General features: G+C 53.0%; 2 protein-coding genes across 7 annotated transcripts; both read right to left on the reverse strand.

Annotated features, from left to right (window-relative positions):
- Positions 1-517: 517 nt before the first annotated feature.
- On the reverse strand, positions 518-15,523 carry PLIN1 (perilipin 1). Of its 4 annotated transcripts, XM_019719885.2 has the most exons (11): positions 15,386-15,523; positions 14,347-14,441; positions 12,592-12,695; positions 11,893-11,951; positions 9,024-9,228; positions 7,190-7,272; positions 5,795-6,059; positions 5,329-5,501; positions 3,632-3,823; positions 2,999-3,244; positions 518-2,020 (listed from the first exon to the last, which is right to left on the reverse strand). In XM_019719885.2, exons 4-11 carry the CDS (start codon positions 11,935-11,937, stop codon positions 1,694-1,696), a joined length of 1,536 nt encoding a protein of 511 aa, XP_019575444.2. In that variant the 5' UTR covers positions 11,938-11,951; positions 12,592-12,695; positions 14,347-14,441; positions 15,386-15,523; the 3' UTR covers positions 518-1,693. The 4 variants fall into 4 exon arrangements, with proteins under 4 accessions (XP_019575444.2, XP_074173928.1, XP_074173927.1 ...); XM_074317827.1 differs by lacking the exon at positions 14,347-14,441 and having other exon boundaries at positions 12,592-12,692; positions 15,386-15,520; XM_074317826.1 differs by lacking the exon at positions 14,347-14,441 and having other exon boundaries at positions 15,386-15,519.
- On the reverse strand, positions 14,737-20,415 carry PEX11A (peroxisomal biogenesis factor 11 alpha). Of its 3 annotated transcripts, none has more exons than XM_019719890.2 (3): positions 20,275-20,415; positions 18,664-18,779; positions 14,737-16,750 (listed from the first exon to the last, which is right to left on the reverse strand). In XM_019719890.2, the coding sequence occupies exons 1-3, from the start codon at positions 20,328-20,330 to the stop codon at positions 16,182-16,184; spliced, it is 741 nt and encodes a 246-aa protein (XP_019575449.1). In that variant the 5' UTR covers positions 20,331-20,415; the 3' UTR covers positions 14,737-16,181. The 3 variants fall into 3 exon arrangements, with proteins under 3 accessions (XP_019575449.1, XP_074173933.1, XP_019575452.1); XM_074317832.1 differs by lacking the exon at positions 20,275-20,415 and adding an exon at positions 19,819-20,218; XM_019719893.2 differs by lacking the exon at positions 18,664-18,779 and having other exon boundaries at positions 20,275-20,409.
- Between the last annotated feature and the right edge of the window lie 26 nt (positions 20,416-20,441).

Here is a 20,441-nt window from a genome sequence, read left to right on the forward strand (position 1 = left end):
AAATCTAGAAACATATCTGTCACCTAAAATGTCATTAGAAAAATGGAACTCTGATGTAGTAGCAAAATTTATCTTGTGTACAGAAGATTTCTGCAGAAAAGGCTATTGAAATTGCCAAGACTCCTCTAGATCTGTATCAGGAAACCCTCAGCCTCAAGGAACAGAAACCACAACTTGAAGTGGCTTGAACAATAAGGTCATCTGTTATGTCAGAAAACAGAGAGATCAGAGGAAGGAGTGCTTCAGGGCAGGTTGAGTCAGTGGCAATGTGACAAAGGACCAGGCTTTTCCAGTTCTCTCTGCTATCACCTTCAGAGAGAAAACACCCAGAGACGGAAGAGCGCATTTAATTATCTATGTAGCTGCAGATGAAAATGATAAGAAAAACAGAGTTTGGTTTTGGAGCGCACTTGGCATTATCTAACAATATTTGCAACATAGATACCCTTTCGCCCATCAGGTCACGGTTCCAAGTGATAATTTTGTCCTATAGATATATACACACGTACACAAGACACTCTGTATAAGGACATTTATTGCAGTACTGTTTGCAGTAGCAAAAAAAAAAATAAGAGAGAGAGAGAGAAAGAAAGGGAAACAACCTAACAGTCCTCCACCAGGGAACTAGTTAAATCAATTATAGAATCTACACTATGAGGCACCTACTATGTGGCCATTAAAAAGTGCAAGGAGGATTTATGAGAGTGATACAAAAAGATCTCTAAGATATATTGTTAAGTGGACAGAGCAGGTGAGTGTAACATCCCAGAGGTGTGCAAACAAAATGGGGAGTACATACACACACGTGCTAGCACGTGCACAGCCTGGAACTAGGACGATATACAGGCGACTGGCACCCTGGTTGTTTTTGTGAAGGGGAACCAGGACCTCAGGGCTCCAAACCTTTTGCAGTGTTTCAATTTTAAATTGCATGTATTCATTCCTTAGATTTACCGAAGATTAACATTTTCAAAAACAGGGCTTGAATGGTCTATACAGTGTAGACTTTATAAGGGGAAGGGTCACCTGTCGTCCAGCCGCCACACTGGGAGCGCCAGCATTCAAAACGGGAAATGCGCAGGTGGAAGTCAGGATGCAAATGGGAATGACTATGAGCCAGAAGGTGGCGCTACAGAGCACAGGTCGGGACCCAGCCTGGGACAACGTCGGGCACCGGGTACACAAAGTGACGCTGAGATTTTATATAAATACACGAGAGCTTTTACACCCGATTGTTGTTCCTTCAAAGTAGCCTACTGAGAGGCAGGATGCTCAGAAATCTGAGCTCAGGGCTTAAAAATGTGCCCAGAGCTCCTGCTTGGCCCTTCAGGGTAGTGACACGTCATTCATTGGTGGCAAATATTTGTCCTCCGTAGATGGGTCAAAATCTTGGAAACAGTCAAATGTCATTTCGCCACAAGTTTGGTTAAAGAAGAGATCAAATTAGGCAATTAATCTTTTAGTAGAAAACAAGACATACAATCAAAGAAGGCTGCTGCTCTGAAGCTTCTTAAAAATTGGCTCTGAGGGCTCAGCTCCAAAAGGATGCTCAAAAGCTGACGTGTGGCTGGGCAGCCTGATCGGAACGAGCCTCGGGCTGCCCAGCGGACTACTTTGAAGAAGTCAACGCTCTCTTGGAAGTGTAGGTTTGCTTACTTGCTGGCCACACGGCCCGGGCTCCCTGGGTGCGCGCTCAGCTCTTCTTGCGCAGCTGGTTGTACTGCGCGCGGCCCAGGATGGGCTCCATGACGCTGGGCCGGAAGAAGCTGTCGCTGACCCTGCGCGCCGGCTTCTCGCGGGGCGCGGCCGGGAAAGCCGGGCGCGACGAGGCAGGCGGGTCCCCCCTGTCCTCCAGGCCGGGGCCCCGTGCACTGCGTAGGCTGCCTCGGGGCTGAGCCGGGCGCAGTGTGGAATCGGGGCCAGCGGGCGGGACCCCAGACCCCCGGCGCTCGGTCTCAGGCGGCGGGTTGTCGATGTCCCGGAACTCGCTCTCGGGCTCCATCAGTGACAGCCTGGGGAGCTGAGGACCCGGCAGCCTCATCAGGGCCCGGTTTGGCCTTCGCCTTGCGACTGCCACCCCCCACCCCTTACCGCCCCTTTTCCCGCCCCCCACCGCTTCCCCACCCCACCCCCGGCCCGCTCCCAGGAGCGGCCATCAGGAGGCCACAGGCTGGCTGGTGGAACAAGGGCCTCGCGCCGTGGGATGGGGTTTGGGGGTAGATTGCTGAGGTCCTGCCTGCTCTGACGATCTCCACCGTCTACACACCCAAGGCAAGGCAGACCCCCACCAAAGTTTCTGAACCCCTTGTGCCTCCCTCAGAAGTCCCTCAGTGGGAGGTCAGTGGCTTTCCTGACCTTTCTGGGGCCTGAGTTGTGAGCTAAGCACAACCCACACATTGCCCCAGTTAGGGAGCCCCCACCTGGGCCTGTTTCAGGGCCCAAGGTAGGCAGGCTGGCGGCCAACACCCCTGGCACACCTCTCGGTGGGAGTGACTGAATGCCCCCCCCCCCACTGCTCTAAGGGAGGCCCCTGCCCTGACCAGCCCTCCCAGGGCCTGTAACTTGCTCCAGGAAGGGGCCCAAGGACTCCCAAAAGGCTGGTACTGGTGTCCCTTGGGTTTTTCCTGTTGGCGATAGCTGACAGAATTGAGATGGGGGCAGCTGCTGTCCCTGGAACATAGCCCACCCCCAAGGACCTCAGGCAGCCTCCCTCCAGCCCCTGCCCAGGGAGAGGCCTGCAAACCTCCCAGGTCCTGCAGGTGGGAGCCGAGGGGTGAGGGCTGGGCCACTGGGGACCCCCAGACTGACGGGGAGGAGGGATGTGGGAGAGGAACCAGGCCAGGGCAACAGGCGTCTGCATTCCTGGGGCTGGGAAGGGCCCCAGTCAAGGCCCCAGTGTGTGGAAATGTTTTCGGGACACTGAGGGTCAGAGAAGGATCACCAAGGAGATGGAAGGAGGCCGAGGGACGGGGCGGGTCAGCGTGGTGGCGGGACTCACCGGCACATACTGCACGACGGTGTCCACCACGTTGTCCGTCACGCCCTTCAGGGCGTCTGACAGGGACATGGCCCTCCCTTTGGTGGAGGAGACTGGTCTGGCTGGGGTGAGGCCCAGCATCCTCCCTGCCGTGCCCAGCACAGCTGCAGGTGCCCACGTCACAGCCGAGATGGTGCCCTGGACGGCCTTCTGCAGGGTGTGGGCCACACTGCCCAGGAGGCCCCGAGGGCTGGGCTGGGTTGCTACCTGGGGACCAGGGCAAGGTCAGCGCCTCCTGTAGCGCCTCCCCTGGCCCTTCCCCTCACCACCATCCCCAGAGCTAGAGAAAGAACCTGGCTCGGCCCCTAGCTGTGTGGTCTTAGGCAGGTCACTTTCCCTCTCTGAGCCTGTTGCTTCATCTGCGAAATGGGGACAACAGGTTCGACCCTGCCTATCTCATGGGTTGTTGGGAGGGTCAGCTGAGAGAAGGGCATGCAAGCACTTTGTTGGCGGGGTGTCTGGGGTGAGGTGACGAGTGCCGCCCCCAGGTGCCACGTCCCTGGGCCCTTGTATCACCCTGTGCCTCGCTTCTCACCCCTCTGTGGGCTGTGGGACCTCCAGGCTGCCGCACCCCCACTCAGCTCCGGCTCTCACCTCACTGAGCAGCTTCTCCTCCATCTCTGACTCCTCCTCCTCCTCAGTCTCCTCTCCCTCTGTGTCTGTCTGCTCGTTGTGGTCCTCCTCCTGGGAGGTGGCCAGGTTGTGCAACCAGGGGACCCGCACCTCGCTCTGCCTCCGGGACACCACTTGCATGGCCGCTGAGGCGCCCCACTGGGCCAGGCTGCTCTGAGGGAGTGAAGGCAGAGGCCCCCGTCTTCACAGCCCTTGCAGCCAGAGCCCCTCGCCCCCGGCGTCAGGTGGGGGACATGAGCAAGGCCTAGCTCCAGCAGACCATTCTGAAAACTTTTTTGAGTGGTAACAGACATACAGTGCACACATCTTCAGTGTACAGCTCTGTAAACCGTTACAAGCACACAGATCAAGACAGAGACCATTTTCAACCCCCCAGGAGACGCCCTGTGCCCCCCACCCAGTCAGCAGCCCCCAAGGGTGACCACATTCTCACCTCTATGCACTGGCTTTGCCTATCTGTGAACTGCGCATAAATGGACTCAGACACTGAGTGTCTTCTTTCGTGAATACCGTTTTGTTCAGCATGATGTTGTGAGACGCCCCCGTGTTAGGGCGTGTTGAAGTAGCCCCTTCTTTTCCCTTTCTGTGCAACCGGCCAGTGTAGGAAGAGACCCACCACATGTCCCCATTCTACTACCGATGGACATTTGAGTTGTTCTCAGTTCCCGGCCAAGGATAAAGCCAAGAACATTTTTGACCTGTCGTGTGGGGCATATAAGCTCTCATTTCTGTCGGGTGGAGTTGCTGGGTCACAGGACATGTGCAGGTAGTCCTTGTAGATCTTTAGAGTGAAAAAAATCAAGTGGGCCAGTGTGTCCCATGGAAGGAAATCAGCAGGACCCTCTGGGAAATGCCCCCCCCCAGTGCAGGGGACAGAGAAGAACTGCTGTGACAGAACCTAGCGCACAGTAGGCTCTCAGCAAACGTTCGCTTGAATGAATGAGCCAGGCCTGACGATGCTTTTAAAAGTATCACCCCAATGAGGGCTGAAAAGTGGTTGTCGTGGTTGCTGACCTTTAGGCTTTAATGTTTTTATTTCCTTTTTGGCCTTAGCTTATGAAAAAAATCCAGCTTATCTCTGCTAAAAATACACAGAGAAAGGTGTGTGTGTGTGTGTGTGTGTGTGTGTGTGTGTGTGTAGGGTGGGGGTGGGGGGAGACAGCCCTCCCTGGGCCTAGAAAAGGCAGTTTTACCTTGGGTGCCCTGGGCTGCAAATCAGAAGCCTCCAGAAGGAAAATCAGCAACCTGGGGTCATCAGGGACAAGGCCCAGCTGGGGCTCTCTCCCCAACAGAACGGGTCTGTGTGTGGCTCATTTACAGGTGACACTCCCTATGCCTGGACAGCAGATGGGGGTCTCTGCTCCCTCACAGTTGGGAGGGTCCGCCTGGGGGAATGAAGGGGGGTGGGACCCCGTAGGAGAATGGGAGGGACAGAAATGGGTGGTGGGGAAGGATCACCCCGGAAAGGCTGACCTGCCTTCAGCTCGCGTTGTCCTTTTCCTCCCCTTGCAGCCTAGAGGACTAGCCCTCCGTCCCCCACTTCAGGCCTCCTGTCTTTAGACCTAAAGTCGCAGCCCAGGCTGGAAGAGCGGATGTTCCCAGGACATGTGGCAGAGTCGAGTGGGGGGGGACCTGGGAGGGACCGGGTGGACACTCACCAGAGGAGCCACACCTGGGATCCACATGGCCAGTGCGTGGCCCTGCTTCAGCACCCGGGCTGTGGTCTGGAAGGTGTGTTGGGAGAGGGTGTTGGCCAGAGCCCCAACCCTGCCCACGAGGCTCGGCTTGGCCTTGGGAGGCTTCTGGGCTCCCTGGCATCCTGGAGCAGGGCCTGGGTAGGAGTTTGGGGGGAGAGAAAGGATTAGAGATGAGAGGGGCAGGGGAAAGCTGGTCTGGGTCTAGGCTTTGTCCTAGCTCCACCACAAGCTCGGTGTGATTTGGGCAACTCACTTTCCCCACTTACAAATGGGGCGAAGTGAGGATGGGTCCATCTGGAAATCCCACTGGGCCTGCCCTGCTCGAGAGCAGTGGCTGGATGAGCCCTTGCCAGTTTTGCTCATTCCCAGGCAGCTTGGGGGCCCACTCACTCCCCGGGTGGGTCCGCCAGCCCCTAACAGCAGATACCTGACTCTTTCTTGGCTGGAGGGAGGAGGAGCTCGACCACCTTCTCCACACCGCCCAGGGCCAGGTCGGCCCCTCCAGAGGCCAGCCGGCCGGCGCGCGTGCTGGCAGCGTACTCGGCAGTGTCTTTGGCCACGCCCCACGCCAGCTCACAGCTGGCCAGGGCGGCCCCCACCACCTTGTCGGAAGTGCTGGCAATGGGCACGCTGATGCTGTTCCTGGCGCTGCGGAGGCGCGTGGAGATGGTGTCCTTCAGCTCGGAGGCGATCTGGGGGAAGCGCAGGAGGGCGGGCACGTTAAAGGCTCAGGGCACTGGCACCAGTATGTGGACACCTGGAGTAAGCTGGGCTTGAAAGGGAAAGGGCCCAGCTGTCCCCGTGCCAACCATCCGGGTCAGCTGGCTTCTGTACCGTTTCTGCCTGTCGAGGTCCTGACCATCCTGCGAGGTCCCCCCGGGGCCCCCTCCTTGATGACACCTGTCCTGATCCCCTCATGCGCACAAGGCCTCTCCTCTCCCAAATTCCTCCCCTGGCTCCTCTGTCCTGCCCTCAGAACACTGCTCCCGGGCCCATCTGCATAGACCGTGGTCCATAGACTTGGTTGTTCTTCCTACAAGTTCTGCATTGAAGGGGTTTGTCTCTCTCTCCTAGTAGTAACCTGGGACCTCCCGTAACAAACACATTGTCCTTCATTTGGAGACAAAGGGGAGTGAAGAGCACAGGCCTGGGAGCCCAACAGACCCACTGTCATGTGGCCTCCATGTAAGGCTGTGGCCGTTGGGAAGTCACTATTTTGTCATCTGTAAAATGGGGACAACCACCGCATCCCTGAGGAGGGTTGACAATTACATGAGAAGGCTCTAGAAGTCACGCCTTATGGCCCCTGGCATAGGGTAGGGCTCAGTAAATGTCAGTGGGACAGATGAGATCAGAGACTGAAGTTTATTCCCCAAAAGCACCTGACATGGCCCCGACCACAGCAAATACCCAATGAATATGTCTCCAGGTGAAGTGCCTTTTCAGTCTCTTGGCCCATTAAGGGTTGGATCTTGAGGATATGGGACTGCAATCCTAGGATCTGATGACGTGACCCACACACTTAGGGGGACCTCGTCCTCACGTGGTCCAATGCATGCCCCTGGGGTGGGAAATCAGGATCAGTGGGACCCACTCCAAGCTCCTCTCTGGGTTTGCCGCGGGCCTTGGGCCTGCTGGTCCCTGCCCTCATTTGGCTCCACAGAAGCACGTGTGGCCTTAGGGACAGGCAGCCGCCACCAGGAGGGCACTTGCCATAGAAATGAAAGACGCGTGGTCATGACATCATCCGCTCATGCCCTCTCCTCCCGAGGGGCAGTGACAACAGAGTGTGGGGCACATTAGAGAAGAGGAAAAGGCTCACCTTTTCAGGAGGGTACTGGAGGGCCGGGATCTTTTCCTCCAGGTGGTCCAGGCCTCGGCAGGCCAGCTCGTTGGCAGCTATGACTGGAAGCAAAGGGCCATGGTGGGGTGAGCCCTGCCCCCAGTGAAGACCCAGTAGGGACCTCTGTGCCAAGGCAGGCGCCTGGGAGCCCTCACACCCCCCAGCCCCGCTGTCTGCAGGGCATCTCGGAACCTGGGGCCCTCTGCCCCCTTCCGCCCCCATCTGCTGTGACTCCTTGAGACCACGCCGGTTTCTGCCGTCTGTGTGGGGACACCTACACTCAGCCCACTGCAAGTCACAGCCTGCCTCAACCTCACTTCCTCCTTGCAGATGTGGGTTAATGGTGCCTGCGTGCAGGGTTGCTGTGAGGAGAAAGTGGTGGAAACTACGTGCATCAGCAACGAATACTGGACTGTCCCTCCTTCCCTCCCTCCCGTCTCGGGGTGAGCACGAGGTGACCAACTCCCAGCCACAGCCCAGCCTGGCCCCTGACTGTCCGTGGCCCTTCCTTTTAACCTCTAGGAGTGAGATGGTCACCAGTGGGAAAGAGGTTCACAGGGAAGAGGAGCTGCCCCCAGGGAGCGGGGCGGGTGCCACAGGAAGCTTCCAGGAGATACCGCCCCGGGGCTGCCAAGGGCTAAGCTCCGCCATTACAGTCGTGGAGGTCAGTTTTAAAGGACACTTATATATACTCTTTCATATGTTCTTTCTCCAGGTATCTTAGTTTTCTTCACGGAAATTCTTTAGTAGCGAGCCAGGATTACTTAGCCACCTTCTGCCTGGGCCAAAGGAGACCCGGGGACGTGACCTGTGGCGCGTGCAGGCAGGGCGGCTGGCCCAGGGCCTGGGTCTTCCTTACGACTGTCCTCCCCTGTTTGCTGTGTGGAACCCTCAGACACCGTAATTCTCTCATCGGGATGGTGGAAGGTCCCACACTCTCTGGTGCTGCTGGAATTTCCCTCAGTTCTGTCAAGAGCTGTGCCTTGGAGACCACGTTTTCAAACGGGGACAGGTCTGGTAAGGCTGCAAGGACAGCTGTCCTCCACCTCCAGGCCCCGGGCTGGTGGCTCTCTGCTGCTCCCACCTGGCATGAGCTGGTACCAACAGCTGCTGGGCCCAGAGGGCTTCCCCTGGCCTTCCCCTCTCCCAAGCCCTGCCAGGCCAGCCCTCGTGCCCACTGCCTCTGCGTCTGTGCCAGACGCTGCTAGTTCCTACAGCTGCTACTGCCGCTGGACTCGGAGCTAAAGTGGGTGCCGGGTCCGCCCCGGGCCCCACTCCCACCACTGCCCACACAGCTCTGCCCATCCCTCCCCCCTGCCCATTCTTTGGCCCATCACTATTACCCTAGAGCAGGGGTGTCCATACTTTTGTCAACGTTTTTCACCAAGGGCCATATGCGGTAAAATACACAAACAGCCGGGCCACTCACTTGAGGTGAAGTACGTATTGCCTCACCTGGTTTATTTAAGGAAACTAAATATATTTTTGAAATTTGCCGCGGGCCAATTAACAATGGATCGCGGGCCGCAGTTTGGACACCTCTGCCCTAGAAAAACACCAGTTGAGCACCTATGGATAAGAAGACAGGTGTCTAATCTTTCCATATCTATATACGTATCTGTATCGTCTACATCTACAGATGAGAAGACTCTGCAATGAGTCCGACAGACAAAAAGGCGGACAGACATCTAAGCAGACAGATATGCAAGCTATGAGGGGATCAGACAGACTGACAGGCGGACACACAGACTGGCAGGCGGGCTGTGAGCAGCACTGGACAGGCGGGCAGCCTCCAAGTGCCACGCGGACTCACACTGCGTGGACAGCCTGCGGACCACCGGCTCCATGCTCCAGGCTGCCAGGCTGCTGGCGCCCTGCACGCCCTTCTCGTAGGCATTGCACACAGACGCCACCAGCGGGTGGGCTTCCTTGGTGCTGCTGTAGGTCTTCTGGACGCACTCGCAGGTGCCACTCACCACCGGCAGCTGCAGGACTCGCTGCAGCACGTTCTCCTGCTCCTGGCAGGGAGGGAAGGAAGGAAGGAAGGCATTCAAGTCGTCCCACCCCGTCCTGGGGGCACTGCCGGGGCAGGCAGCCCCAGGGCCACGGAGCCCATGGGTGAGGCCCGCGGGGCTTCAAGTGGCCCAGGAGGAACCCAGGCCAGAGAGTTCTCTGGACGCCCCACAGGAAAAACAAGGCGGCCTGCCCTGCAATCTGGTCGCAGGCCAGGGCCTGGAGTGCGACGGGGGCAGTCGCCCTCCTCCAGGGCCCTCCAGCCGCCCCTCTCCACCTACTGTACAGAGCGATGTGCCAGCACACCCGCCCGGAGTCCTTATTCATCGTGGTCTGGGGGGCTTCTCTAAACATGTCTCTGGTCTTTCTGGGACAGTGCCCCCTGCCTGTGCACGCGTGTCCCATGCTTGGAATAGAACGCTCCCCTTTCCTCCTATACCCCTCCTGTCTGGAGAAATGCCACCTCCTCAAGACACAGCTGGGGAATCCCTTCTTCTGGGAAGCTTCCTGACTCTCCTCCCTCACCTCAGAAGCCACCGCTTCTGTCCCCAGGCTGTCTCCACATTGGTCGCGTGATGCTGTGATCATGTGTGTACCTGTCTCTCTCCCAGTAGACTGTCATCTCTGTGTCCCCGCTACCTTCCTAAAGTGGGCACAGTAAGTTGAATAAGTGAACCATGGTCGGGCTGCACCTACGTAGCAGATGTAAGTTTAGATCTGCGCACAGAACCACGGCTTCTCAGACCTCCCCCTTAGGGACCTCTGCAGCAAAACTGCTTCCCACCGTCTCTCTGGGAGGCTTGTGTCTGGATGTCTCCTCGGACAGAGCGCGTCCGTCCTCACGTGGCCTATGCCCCTTGTTGGACAGCGCTGAGGAGCTGAAATCCGCCTCCACCCTCTGCCCTCTGGCAACACTGAGCAAGTCAGTTTCATCATTCATGGGCTGGCCTTTTCCACACTGGAAGGCAGATATGTCTCCCTTCGGGGGTCCCTCCTCCATGCCAAATAGCTCCAGTTCCTAACAGGCTCACCCTGCCCTGGTGGTCTCCTCTGGACACGCTACAGTTTGGCGTCGCCTTTCTCACAAACACAGCACTCAAACGTGAAGACAGCGTTCCGGGGGTGGTCTGAGTATGTGGGGCACCAGCGAAACCAGCACTTCTCATTATTGGGGTGCTGTGCTCTTACCAACTTTGGCAGCAGTCACATAAGCAAACTTTAGGTCACCTACGAATCTTAGTGAAAAGACACTGGTCTTTGAGTAAAAGAATGTGGGTTCTAGTCACACAGAGGGAAACACTGATTCAATGCCACTCTGCTCCGAGCACCAACTGGCTGCTTGGGTGACCTGACCTCACTTACGCCTAACAGAGACCCTCTGAGGTCAGCATTATCACCACCGCCTTGCCGATGAGAAGAGAAAGACTCAGTGATGGGAAGTGACTTAGCCAAGATCACACAGCCAGTAAGTGGCAGAACTGGGATTCTAATTCAGGCCTCACACGGCACATCTGGGATTTGTTTAAAATAACACAAGGTGGGGAATAGATGAAGGCGAGGATGAGGCAGGACTGGCCATGGATTAAGGGTTGTTGGGGCGAGTGAAGGGTATTATATTCAGCCTGCTCTCAGGAATGCTAACAATTCTCCACATAAATGGTAAAAAGAGGACAGTCCCCAAGTCTGACTCAGACGCTCGAGCTCGCTACAGCTTTGAATTTGCACGGTTCTGCTCAGGAGGCGAGGACCTAGCCTCTTCTGCAGGCAGGAGCCGGGGGACCCACCAGGGAGATGTGCACCGGGCCACGGGCTACAATATTGGAGCTTTTTGTCTTGCAGGTGAGTTTGAGATATGACCCAGCAAAAGACTACGGCCATAAACAGAAAACATTTTCTTTTATGTTTTGGAGTCTTCTGGGGTTGTTTTAGGCAAAGGGGGACAGAGATCCTGGCAAGGGAATAAAGCACCACCTGTTAGGAGGGCTTACCTGTGCCCTCGGCCATTTAGGCCTCTCCGTGTTCTACGAGTCGACACAAAACTGAACACAGTAATGCACGGAGCAAAGGGCAGCTGAAGCCTAACCCCGGACAGCATGGGTATTGCGTGGGTTCACAGGGTTTTAGTTTCACTAACAAGCTGAACCGTGCCGACATCAGAGGCCTTGCCGGGAGGCAGCAGGACACCTAAACGTGTCAGCATTCCACGGCACAGGGAAAAGCAGGCGAGATGCACAACCCTGGACGCCCTGCCCCTTGATCCGCTTCCCACACACGGCAGCCCGGGCTGTGCACCCTGGGGCTCCATGAGGTGCCATTTACAGACCCCAACGTGAAGGACGCCCTGGAGGTACAGAACGCAAAGGCTCACTACTGGATGGGGGGCTCTGCGTCAGGGCTCAGCACAGTTCCCTCCTCCTTTCCCGCCCAGCCATTTTTCTGTCCTTCTTCTCCAAGGTGCGTAGCTTTTAATAGGCCCCTGCGCTCCCCAAGCCCAGATCCTCTACCGGCCCCTGCAAAAAGCAGTGAGGGCAGGAACAACGATGCTGTAGCGGGCAATGAACTTGAGTGTCATCCAGACGCATCTTGCTCTCCGTCCCCGAGCCTCCCTCCCTACTCCGCCCTCCCCCAGCCGTTGCCCAGCCCCATCTCACAGAGCCCAAGTTACTTACGGGGAGGTCTCCGTCAGGCAAGGTCAGGCCCTTGTTGACAGCCATCGGAGCGCTTCAGGCTGCAAAGCAGAGGGCCCCAGGTCTATTAGAAAGCCCTCGGCCGGAGACCCACAGTCCCCTACCTCTCAGGGCCACCGATGGGACCCAGGCTGCCTGGGAGGTCAAGTTCCCTGAGAGAAGGCATGAGGTTGGAGGGGGAATGTCACAGATCTGCAGCCACTTCCTGGAGTCCCACAGGGAGAGGCCCTACAGCTGCCTGTCAAGCCCGATGTCTCTGAGAAGGAGGGTTCAGGGTAAAGAGCGAATAATGAAGACAGTGTTAGGAGGGAAGAGGGTTTAGAAGGTTAGGGTCTCTTAGATGAGGGGCCAAAAGAGACTTAAAAAAATAGGTTTCGTGTTTAGTCATCTTTTTTTTTTTTTAATGAAGAAATTTTGCCTTAATTCCCCTCTTTTTAAGCAAGCCTATCTGCCAGTCCTTCCCTCTACGCTCTACCAGGTGAGAACGTAGTCACTCTTAAAACGCGCTATTTTGTTGGCTGCATTCTGGAAAAGCCAGTGGCTCCAGACTGTCTACACTCTTGGTCATTCACCTTGCAGGCCTCTTCATCCTCAGTAACATTCCCAGGACACCCTGACCCAGCTTCTTTAACTCTCAGAAACCCACCGGCTAAGGCAGATGGCCCACGACCCAACACTCACTCCGGCTAATGCCGCCTCAGTCCCAGAGCCCAGGCTGCAGTGTCTCCTCCGGCAGAATTCCAGTTGCTCTGAGGCGTCTCGGCAATGCCACTAACACCTCCCTGCTAGGGGAGGGCAGAGGAAAAGAAAGCCGGGTCAATCGGTTGTCATGGTTATTTGAGCTAGGGTCCCCGGGGCATATCCCAACTCTGTAAGATTGAGCCAAGTGGGAGGTAGATCACGGAGCTGGACATCCAGGCTCAGAGGAGTTACTATTCCAGAGCCTGGAAATATCAGTTCTGTAACATGTTTCTGGCCCCCCGTTCTCAAAAAGCTGTTTTCCACAAAGGTTGGGCTATGTCATTAATCTCGTAAGCTCTGAAGTTCCGTATCTTGGGCTCTTTTTCCACAGAGGGTCCTGTGGAGCTGTTTTAAACCCATTCCATCCTTTAGAACTTACCAACCAGGGGTGGATTTTGACAGTAAGATTAAAACCCACACGGAACACAGTTCACCTGAATGTACCACTCTTTGATTATGAAAAGAAATTGTTCTCAGTGAAGAAGAGAAGCCGGGTTGGGGTTGAGTCCTTAACAGTCCAGCCTTTCAGGGAACAATTTCAGCTTCTGGAAATTCCTAGATTTCAAGGAAGTTTATTGAACTCTACCTGGTCTAAGATGCCAGCAGAGGCAGCGGGAGAGCCAACTGGATTTTGTCAAGTCTGGAAAAGTGACCGTGTTGACCGAGATCCTATTAGTGACCTACAGCCCGAGACCTACCTCCTCACTCGCACCTGTTCCTGAGCCCGAGTTCTAGTTCCTGGCTCCAAATGACGGAGGACGATGGCGTAAGCCATAGTTTTCAGACTGCCTCAGAAGGGCCTTTTAATTAAAATGGACAGCAGGACGAGACTTATTTCCCTTGTTGGTAGAGTTGTACCTACTGTCCTAAGTGGTGTGCTATGGGCAGTGGGAGAAAGAGGCAGAGGGTGGGGAAGAACGGAGCTTTACAACAGGTCCCTAGTAATCGATTCTGTACCTGATACAATAAAGCAGGAAAGGGAGACAGGGTCCAGCAGGGAGCCCCCAAAAGAAGTAATACTTGGTACATTTAACACTTACGGGTCCAACCAGGACTTTTAAAACATGCGACAGTGATGGAGAGAAGGCACGTGTGTAGAGAAGTGGCCCATGGCCTCTCTCCAAGGTTCAGGACAAATTCCCCACGAGGCTGCATCTGGAGAGCAACCTGGGCCAAAGGGCGGCTTGAGCCTTTGGACAAAGGGCTGTGGGCCAGAGGGCTCTGTGCCTGGAAGCTCTGCTGACAAAGCTGATCCTCTGTCCTCGCAGCTGGGAGTCCAGAATGTGGGTGAGAAGTGAACACGGTGAAAGGGCTGAGGACAGTCCCTCGGGGAGAGCCCACTTTCCAGCAGCCACCTGCAGGACACCGTTCCCTTCTTCCCTTCCCCACCCCCCCGACATGTGCACAGTGGGCCCCACAACGAGGCAAGGCACTTAGACATTCAGTGTTGAATAGCAAGTTCTCGGGCAACAAGGTTCAGGTGCGAGTGTGCTGGCCTGTGCGCCTATTAGGAGCAGCTTTGATTTTTAGACTCCCTCACGAATGTGGAGGCTCGGAGGTGGGAAGGGCTAGTTAAAAAAGAGCAAGATACATGGCGGGGGGGTGGGGGGCAGCACCGGGGGCCACCAGGAAGGTTTTCCCAAAGTCGAGAAGAGGTGACATTCCCCAAAATCCCCACCGCCCAACCTAACTTACAGAGGACAAAAGTACCAGGACGGAGCCTGCCGTCACCTGGGGCCGCAGATTCAAGGCTGACTTCTCCAGGCGGAAGCCAAAACACACTGACGGGGCTGAAACAGAGGACCTGGGTAGCAGCCTGGGCGAGACCACCTTAGGGGTCTCCTCTTTCAACTCAGGCGTTCTACGTCTACATCCTCCTCCTCCTCAGCTTGGATCCTCCAGGCGAGAGCTCATTTTACCAGCTCACTCTACCAGCTGTGTAGACTCTGAGTAAGACTGTCTCTAGGCCGCCTTCCTTTGGACGCTTCTCCGTTCCCAGAACACATTCACAGATACATGAGGCAAGTTGGTTTAGAAATTTAATTAGACACGATCTATTACAGTAGAGAATCTGAAGAAAGTAAAAATAGTTCAAGTTTTTATTTGCCCTGATCTAGCAGATTTCATTTCTCCTAAAATTCCAAAAATGTTCTTTTTCAGATCCTGTATCTTGATTGACCATTTTAAAAGCAGAGAGCCAAAGACCTGAGTCTACTGTTTAAGAAACTCAATCGCATTTATGGGAAATTTATTTGGTGTACGTCTCTTTTTTTTTCATTTCCACTCAGATAAACGAGATGGCTTTACTGGTAGGGCGGCCATCAGCCTCCTATTTCTCTACCTCACATCGTCAAATTAAAGATCTGTAATCCCAAATAAGAACCCAACACTCAAGACAGGAAGAAGGAATGAGTAAATGGCCTTGACTCCATATTCAAATGTCCTCTTCACTAGCCCCTAGTGTTCTTTCCACTTCTCCAACCGCCCCACACATATGAAGTCTGACTTATCACAGAAAATGGCAAACCTTCTATAAGCAGAGTATTTGTGAAATTTAATTGCATAAATTTTGATGAAAATTAATTTAGAAGGGTCCACACTGTCACATGGCTTTAAAGAAAACAATCTAGTTAAATCTAAACATAGTTTTAATTTATGTAGAATAAATTATAAAACCACTGACCAACAGATGTTCTCACAGAGGTTTTTCGTACAGAACTCTGGAGAGTCTCACCTTTCCGCTCTGTCCAGAAGGCAGTGAAATATCATGGAAAAGATGCTGGATTGAGAATCAGAGGAGTGAGGTTCTGGTCTGCTTTTTTAAACCTCAGTGTCCTCATCTGTCACAGGTACCCGTTGTGACGGCCACATTATTATTTTCACCTCAAGTTCTTTCTATCTGCTTCCGATTTTTGCTTACTCGCTGTACTACCTAAAGACACAGTTTATACCATGTAGGTGCCTGATGTGTTTCTGATTCCACTTCTGGACAAGGACCGGAGCGCAGTGATGTAAACATGAGCAATCTCCGAGGCTATAAGTTCAGCTCCCCTCCATCCTGGCGCTGGCATCTATGGAAGAAGGGGGCGGGTAACTGCTCAGAGGAAGAAGGGGCCTCTACTAGATCTGGGAGAGGGCTGTGCCTCAGACCCACTGTGGTCTGCAAAAGCAGCGAGGCACACAGCCCAAAGGTTACTGTACAGTAGTGTTAGTTTGGGCCTTTTTCAATGGTTTTCTTTCCATTTTTATTCATTCAGCAAACGCTAAGCTCCTACTATGCACGTAAGAGATGCTCAGTAAATGTTAGATGAAGGGAAAATACTCAGGAATTTAGAAGTCACTTCAGCACTCTAAAAAACATCTATACATCTTCATGCGCTCCCCTTCCCCATTCTTGGACCGACTTCTGCTCACGTCACAGGCCACTAAATGCTGTCGTGAACAAGTCTTTAAACCCGTTGTGACATGGTCTGTACCCAATGCAAATGTCCGTTCCACTAAGAGGTACAAGTCTTTGGCCTGAAACTGCCTCAGTGGGTCTTCAGCTTCATGTGAGGGTATGCCACAGTGATAATGCCTGCGATAGAGGACAAAAGACCTCCAAGTCCAATGACACCAGGATTGGACTTATAGATCCCCAACTGGTGCAAAGGGTTCAGGATGTCACACAAGTTCTTCACCGTGTCCAGGAACAAGGGAGGATGCCTCCTCAGAGATCGGAATAAGAGGAGGAGAAAGGACTGGAGCCATTCTGTTTCCTCATCGGCCACGCTGCACCCCGGGTCCTGGGAGGGTGACTTCTCCCGCTTTGCTCTATCATGTGCAACCTGCTCCATCTGCAGGAAGATTTCATACAGATCCCTGACCAGGCTCAGCAGGAGAGAATAGTAGTAGTGGCGTGCGGCCCACATCCGCCATTTCTCTTTGTTAATGCTGGAGGTGAGCCCTACGCTCCTCACCCACAGGATGGTGTCACAGATGAAATATAGCACACGGTTCAGGTTGGCGAGTGTCAGGCACAAGCGGGGCACCGGGTCCGTGGCGTACATGCTTTGCTCAGTGGCCTGCACAGCGTGGACCACGTTGCCTAGTCTGAACCCTGTAAGGAGAAGCCACAACAGTTAATGGTTATTTAACAAACGTGCAACAGGAAGGCAGGGTCTCTGCGTCAGGGTGAGAGGCCAGCACTTGTTTTTTTAACAACGGACGGTCATCTGAGACTCAGTCTTGGCTCAGGAAAGGAGAAGGGCTGTACATTATGTTAAGGACACCAAAAATGATCCTGGAAGGCAGGAAAGACAGTGGTCCTTTAAATGGATCACCTCCATTCCAGTGAGTACTTCACACTGCCTTACAACATACTTCAGGGAAGGTCAATCATGAGTGTGGACTGTCACATTCGACTATCACCAGCTACGCTTCTTTAGGGGGACGGTACTCTGATAACATGAACCCCAGATGCAACATTCTTCTGGGGAGCCTGATGCCCTATATTTTATTTACTTCCCAGACAAAAGTCTGCTTTGTAGAAAACGCCATTATCAATTTGCCATTTTCTCTGGTCCAAACCCGTTTTGCCTCCCTACTGTCAAGAAGACAAAGTAAAGATGGTAGAATTTGGTGGCTAGGACAACTAATAATGTTGTCGCATGTGACTCCTAGCTGCATTAAATCAACCGTTGCAAGGCGTGTCCTTATCTGAGCATGTAATTCAATTAATTGGGTATGTATCAATGAAATATTTATTGAGCAGCTACTCGGAATGAGTTATATAGTCCTAAACATTACGGAGGATACAAAAGAAGCACTTTCCTTAAAGGATTATATCTTAGACTCAGCCAAAGCTCAGAAGTAGCTACCCTCAGGACACTTATAATCTCAGAAGAATGTTTGCTATTCTTTTATCAAAAATAACACAAAACAGAGTATGTAATGAATACTCCTGGGTTCCAGTTCTGGCTCTTGCACTAACTGACTGAGTGACCTTGGGTAAGTCCTTTCTGAACTTCAAAGACTAGTGACCTCTAAAGGGCCTTTGAGCTCCAACATTCTAAAGAATCTGAGAACTTCTCATCTTGGCCTTCAAAGCCATCCAGAAAAGCTCACCTTAGTTTTCCCATCTTGTTTGACAACTCAGTCTTCTGTCAAACTAGGTTTCTCAATCCTCCAATACAATGGTTTGCTCGTAACAGTTCTGAGCCTTCACTAGAGGAAAACCATCCTTCAAGAACACGCTCCTTCCATCTCGCACGAGGCATACCTCAAGTTCCACCTCCTCCCAAACACCTTTCTTTTCCGCTACCACGTATTGGGCACCAAACCTTGTGTCACTATTTACACCACGTGACCTGAGTTCTCCCATACCGCTCAGAACTCTGCCTCTGTGAAGTACGGTCTGATTTCTACATTCCAACGCCTCTGCTCACCTACTCTAGCAACATCCGGCTCTCCTCAAACAACGAGGAGGCAGGCGCACAATGGTTATTAGAAGGATGGGCTTCCCCAGTATGATTTAGTGTTCAAGTGAATCAAAAGGCGTATAAAACAGTGGCTTCATTTTTTGCCATTAACATGAAACCGCGGCACAAATGGTCTAAGAAAGTGTATCCATTCGTTTCTTCTAGCAATCCCCCAAAAGAAGAAACGGAAAGGGCAGGGGGTCCAGGATACAGCTATTCTGTTCTTCTAGAGAATACAAAGGGCTCCCAGCAGCCAGGAACTCAGGTCAAGGACAGCCGAAACCTTTTGTGATTCTAAGAACTAAAGGTGAGCTAACACAAGGTCCGTCCCACAGGTTACGATTAAACAGAAAGATGGTGTAGCGCCAACTGTGGACACAGGAGGGTGAGTGGTCGGCAGCCAAACAGGCAACGTTTTGGCCTGTCGTTCCGTGAGGGCACACTTCCCGGTCGACTGCCTCCACAAACTCGACTGCCTGCAAAGGATTTTGTGAATGACTGAGCCTGAGGATCTAAAGCAGGAGCCACGTCCCTCAGGAGCTGGGCTACTTACATTTACGGCCTGTGCTCACACTGGACTCCAGTTTCTTGAGCTTCATTACCACCTTCTCTTTGCCAGCTTGAGGCTCTAACAAATAGCTAAGCAACATGCATGTGTACTGAGTGGCTCTGAAATGGAAAAGAAAATGAGAATAATTTACAAACCAAATGAAACTTGATTCGTGAAGTACGGGAAGGAGAAACATGCCTTGGTAAAGGCAAGGTTTCCAAGACCACGTCTCATGTAAACTGTTCTTACTAGAGCAAAATTCTGCAACAGTCACCCTACAGGGCCAAAGGGGAGAGTACACGATGGAAATGCAACACAAAGGTAACGGCAGAGAACTTGGCGGTAATCCAGAGCCCTCGGAAGGCCTTCTGCTGGCACAGAGAAGCGGGTACTGCCAAAGTGGTAAACTGCACAAAAACTTCCCTCATGCTAAGTCTGCCAAGATCCATAGTCTTTATTTTCTCCAGTGCACAATGATTTCTCAGATTTCTAAAATGCATGTTTTTACCATATACCCTGTTTCCCCAAAAATTAGACCGAGGGGGACAATCAGCTCTAATGTGTCTTTTGGAGCAAAAATTAATATATAATATTAATATAATAAAAAATTAATATAATATAATTTATATAGTAAAATAAGACTGGGTCTTATATAATGTAATAATATAACACCGGGTCTGATGTGATGTGATACAATATAATAAATATAATATAATAAATATAATACAATACCGGGTCTTATATTAATTTTTGCTCCAAAAGACCCATTAGAGCTGATTGTCCAGCTAGGTCTTATTTTCGGGGAAACAGGGTATGAACCCTCCGCTTCAGTTTGTCCAACTGTGACATGGGGATGATTTATCCTCATAGGAGTGTGATGAGGGCTAAATGAGTTAAGAGGTGTGACCCACTGAGATCAGTATCTGGCCTACAGTCTGCTTCCCAAAGTCTTATTACTGGGGCTATTCTCACCAGTCTGTTGTATTAGCACTTGTACACCCAGAAGAGGAGGAAAAGCTGTTCAATAAAACTGCGACTGTAACTCATCTTTTTTATTATTGATCAAGAATCAACCAAATTTCTTTTTAAAAAAGCATCACCAACGATTTAGCATTAAATCCACAATCACTTTAATATTTTTGATACCAAAGCGTGTACCTCAAGCTGTTAGTTCTGCTTGCATTTTGTTTTCCAGTTCACAAAACTCATTCTACGGTATCTCACTGAGGGAGACAGACAATAAAGGAAAATAAAGAAGATAACTACAGTTCCTGTTTCTCCATAAGCACATCGTGGGATATTTGAAGCCACAACCAAGGGGTTGGTTCCCTAGCCACAAATGCCAACCCAAACTGTCTTTTCAAAATAAATTCCTCGGAAGCACCTTGAGCAGAGAACCCAGGCTTCCCCAGGTTAGGAGACCTCGTTACCCAGACGCGGCCTCTCCGCCCAGCAGGGTGAGGGGAGCTCGAGTCAAACCCCCTCCGGGAGCCGGGGGACTGCTCCCTGCTTCCGTCCACTGGGATGCTCCCTCCTCCTCGGGGTGGGGAGACCCAGGACCCAAGCGCGGTCGGGGGAAGGGGGAGGGGTGGAGGCCGCTGGCACCCGAGTCACCTGAAGAGCCGGTCACGGCCCTGGGTCTGGTTGAGGAAACGGGTGAAGGCGTCCATGGCGTCCGGCCCAAGACCAAGTGTCGCACCGGCCTGGGACGGGAGCCCTCAGGGGCACCGTCGGGTCCCCGCAGGAGGCTCTGCCACCCGCAGCGCCCAGGAGTCTCTCCG

The sequence above is a fragment of the Rhinolophus sinicus genome, linkage group LG13 (assembly GCF_036562045.2).
Source record: "Rhinolophus sinicus isolate RSC01 linkage group LG13, ASM3656204v1, whole genome shotgun sequence".
Classification (NCBI taxonomy): domain Eukaryota; kingdom Metazoa; phylum Chordata; class Mammalia; order Chiroptera; family Rhinolophidae; genus Rhinolophus; species Rhinolophus sinicus.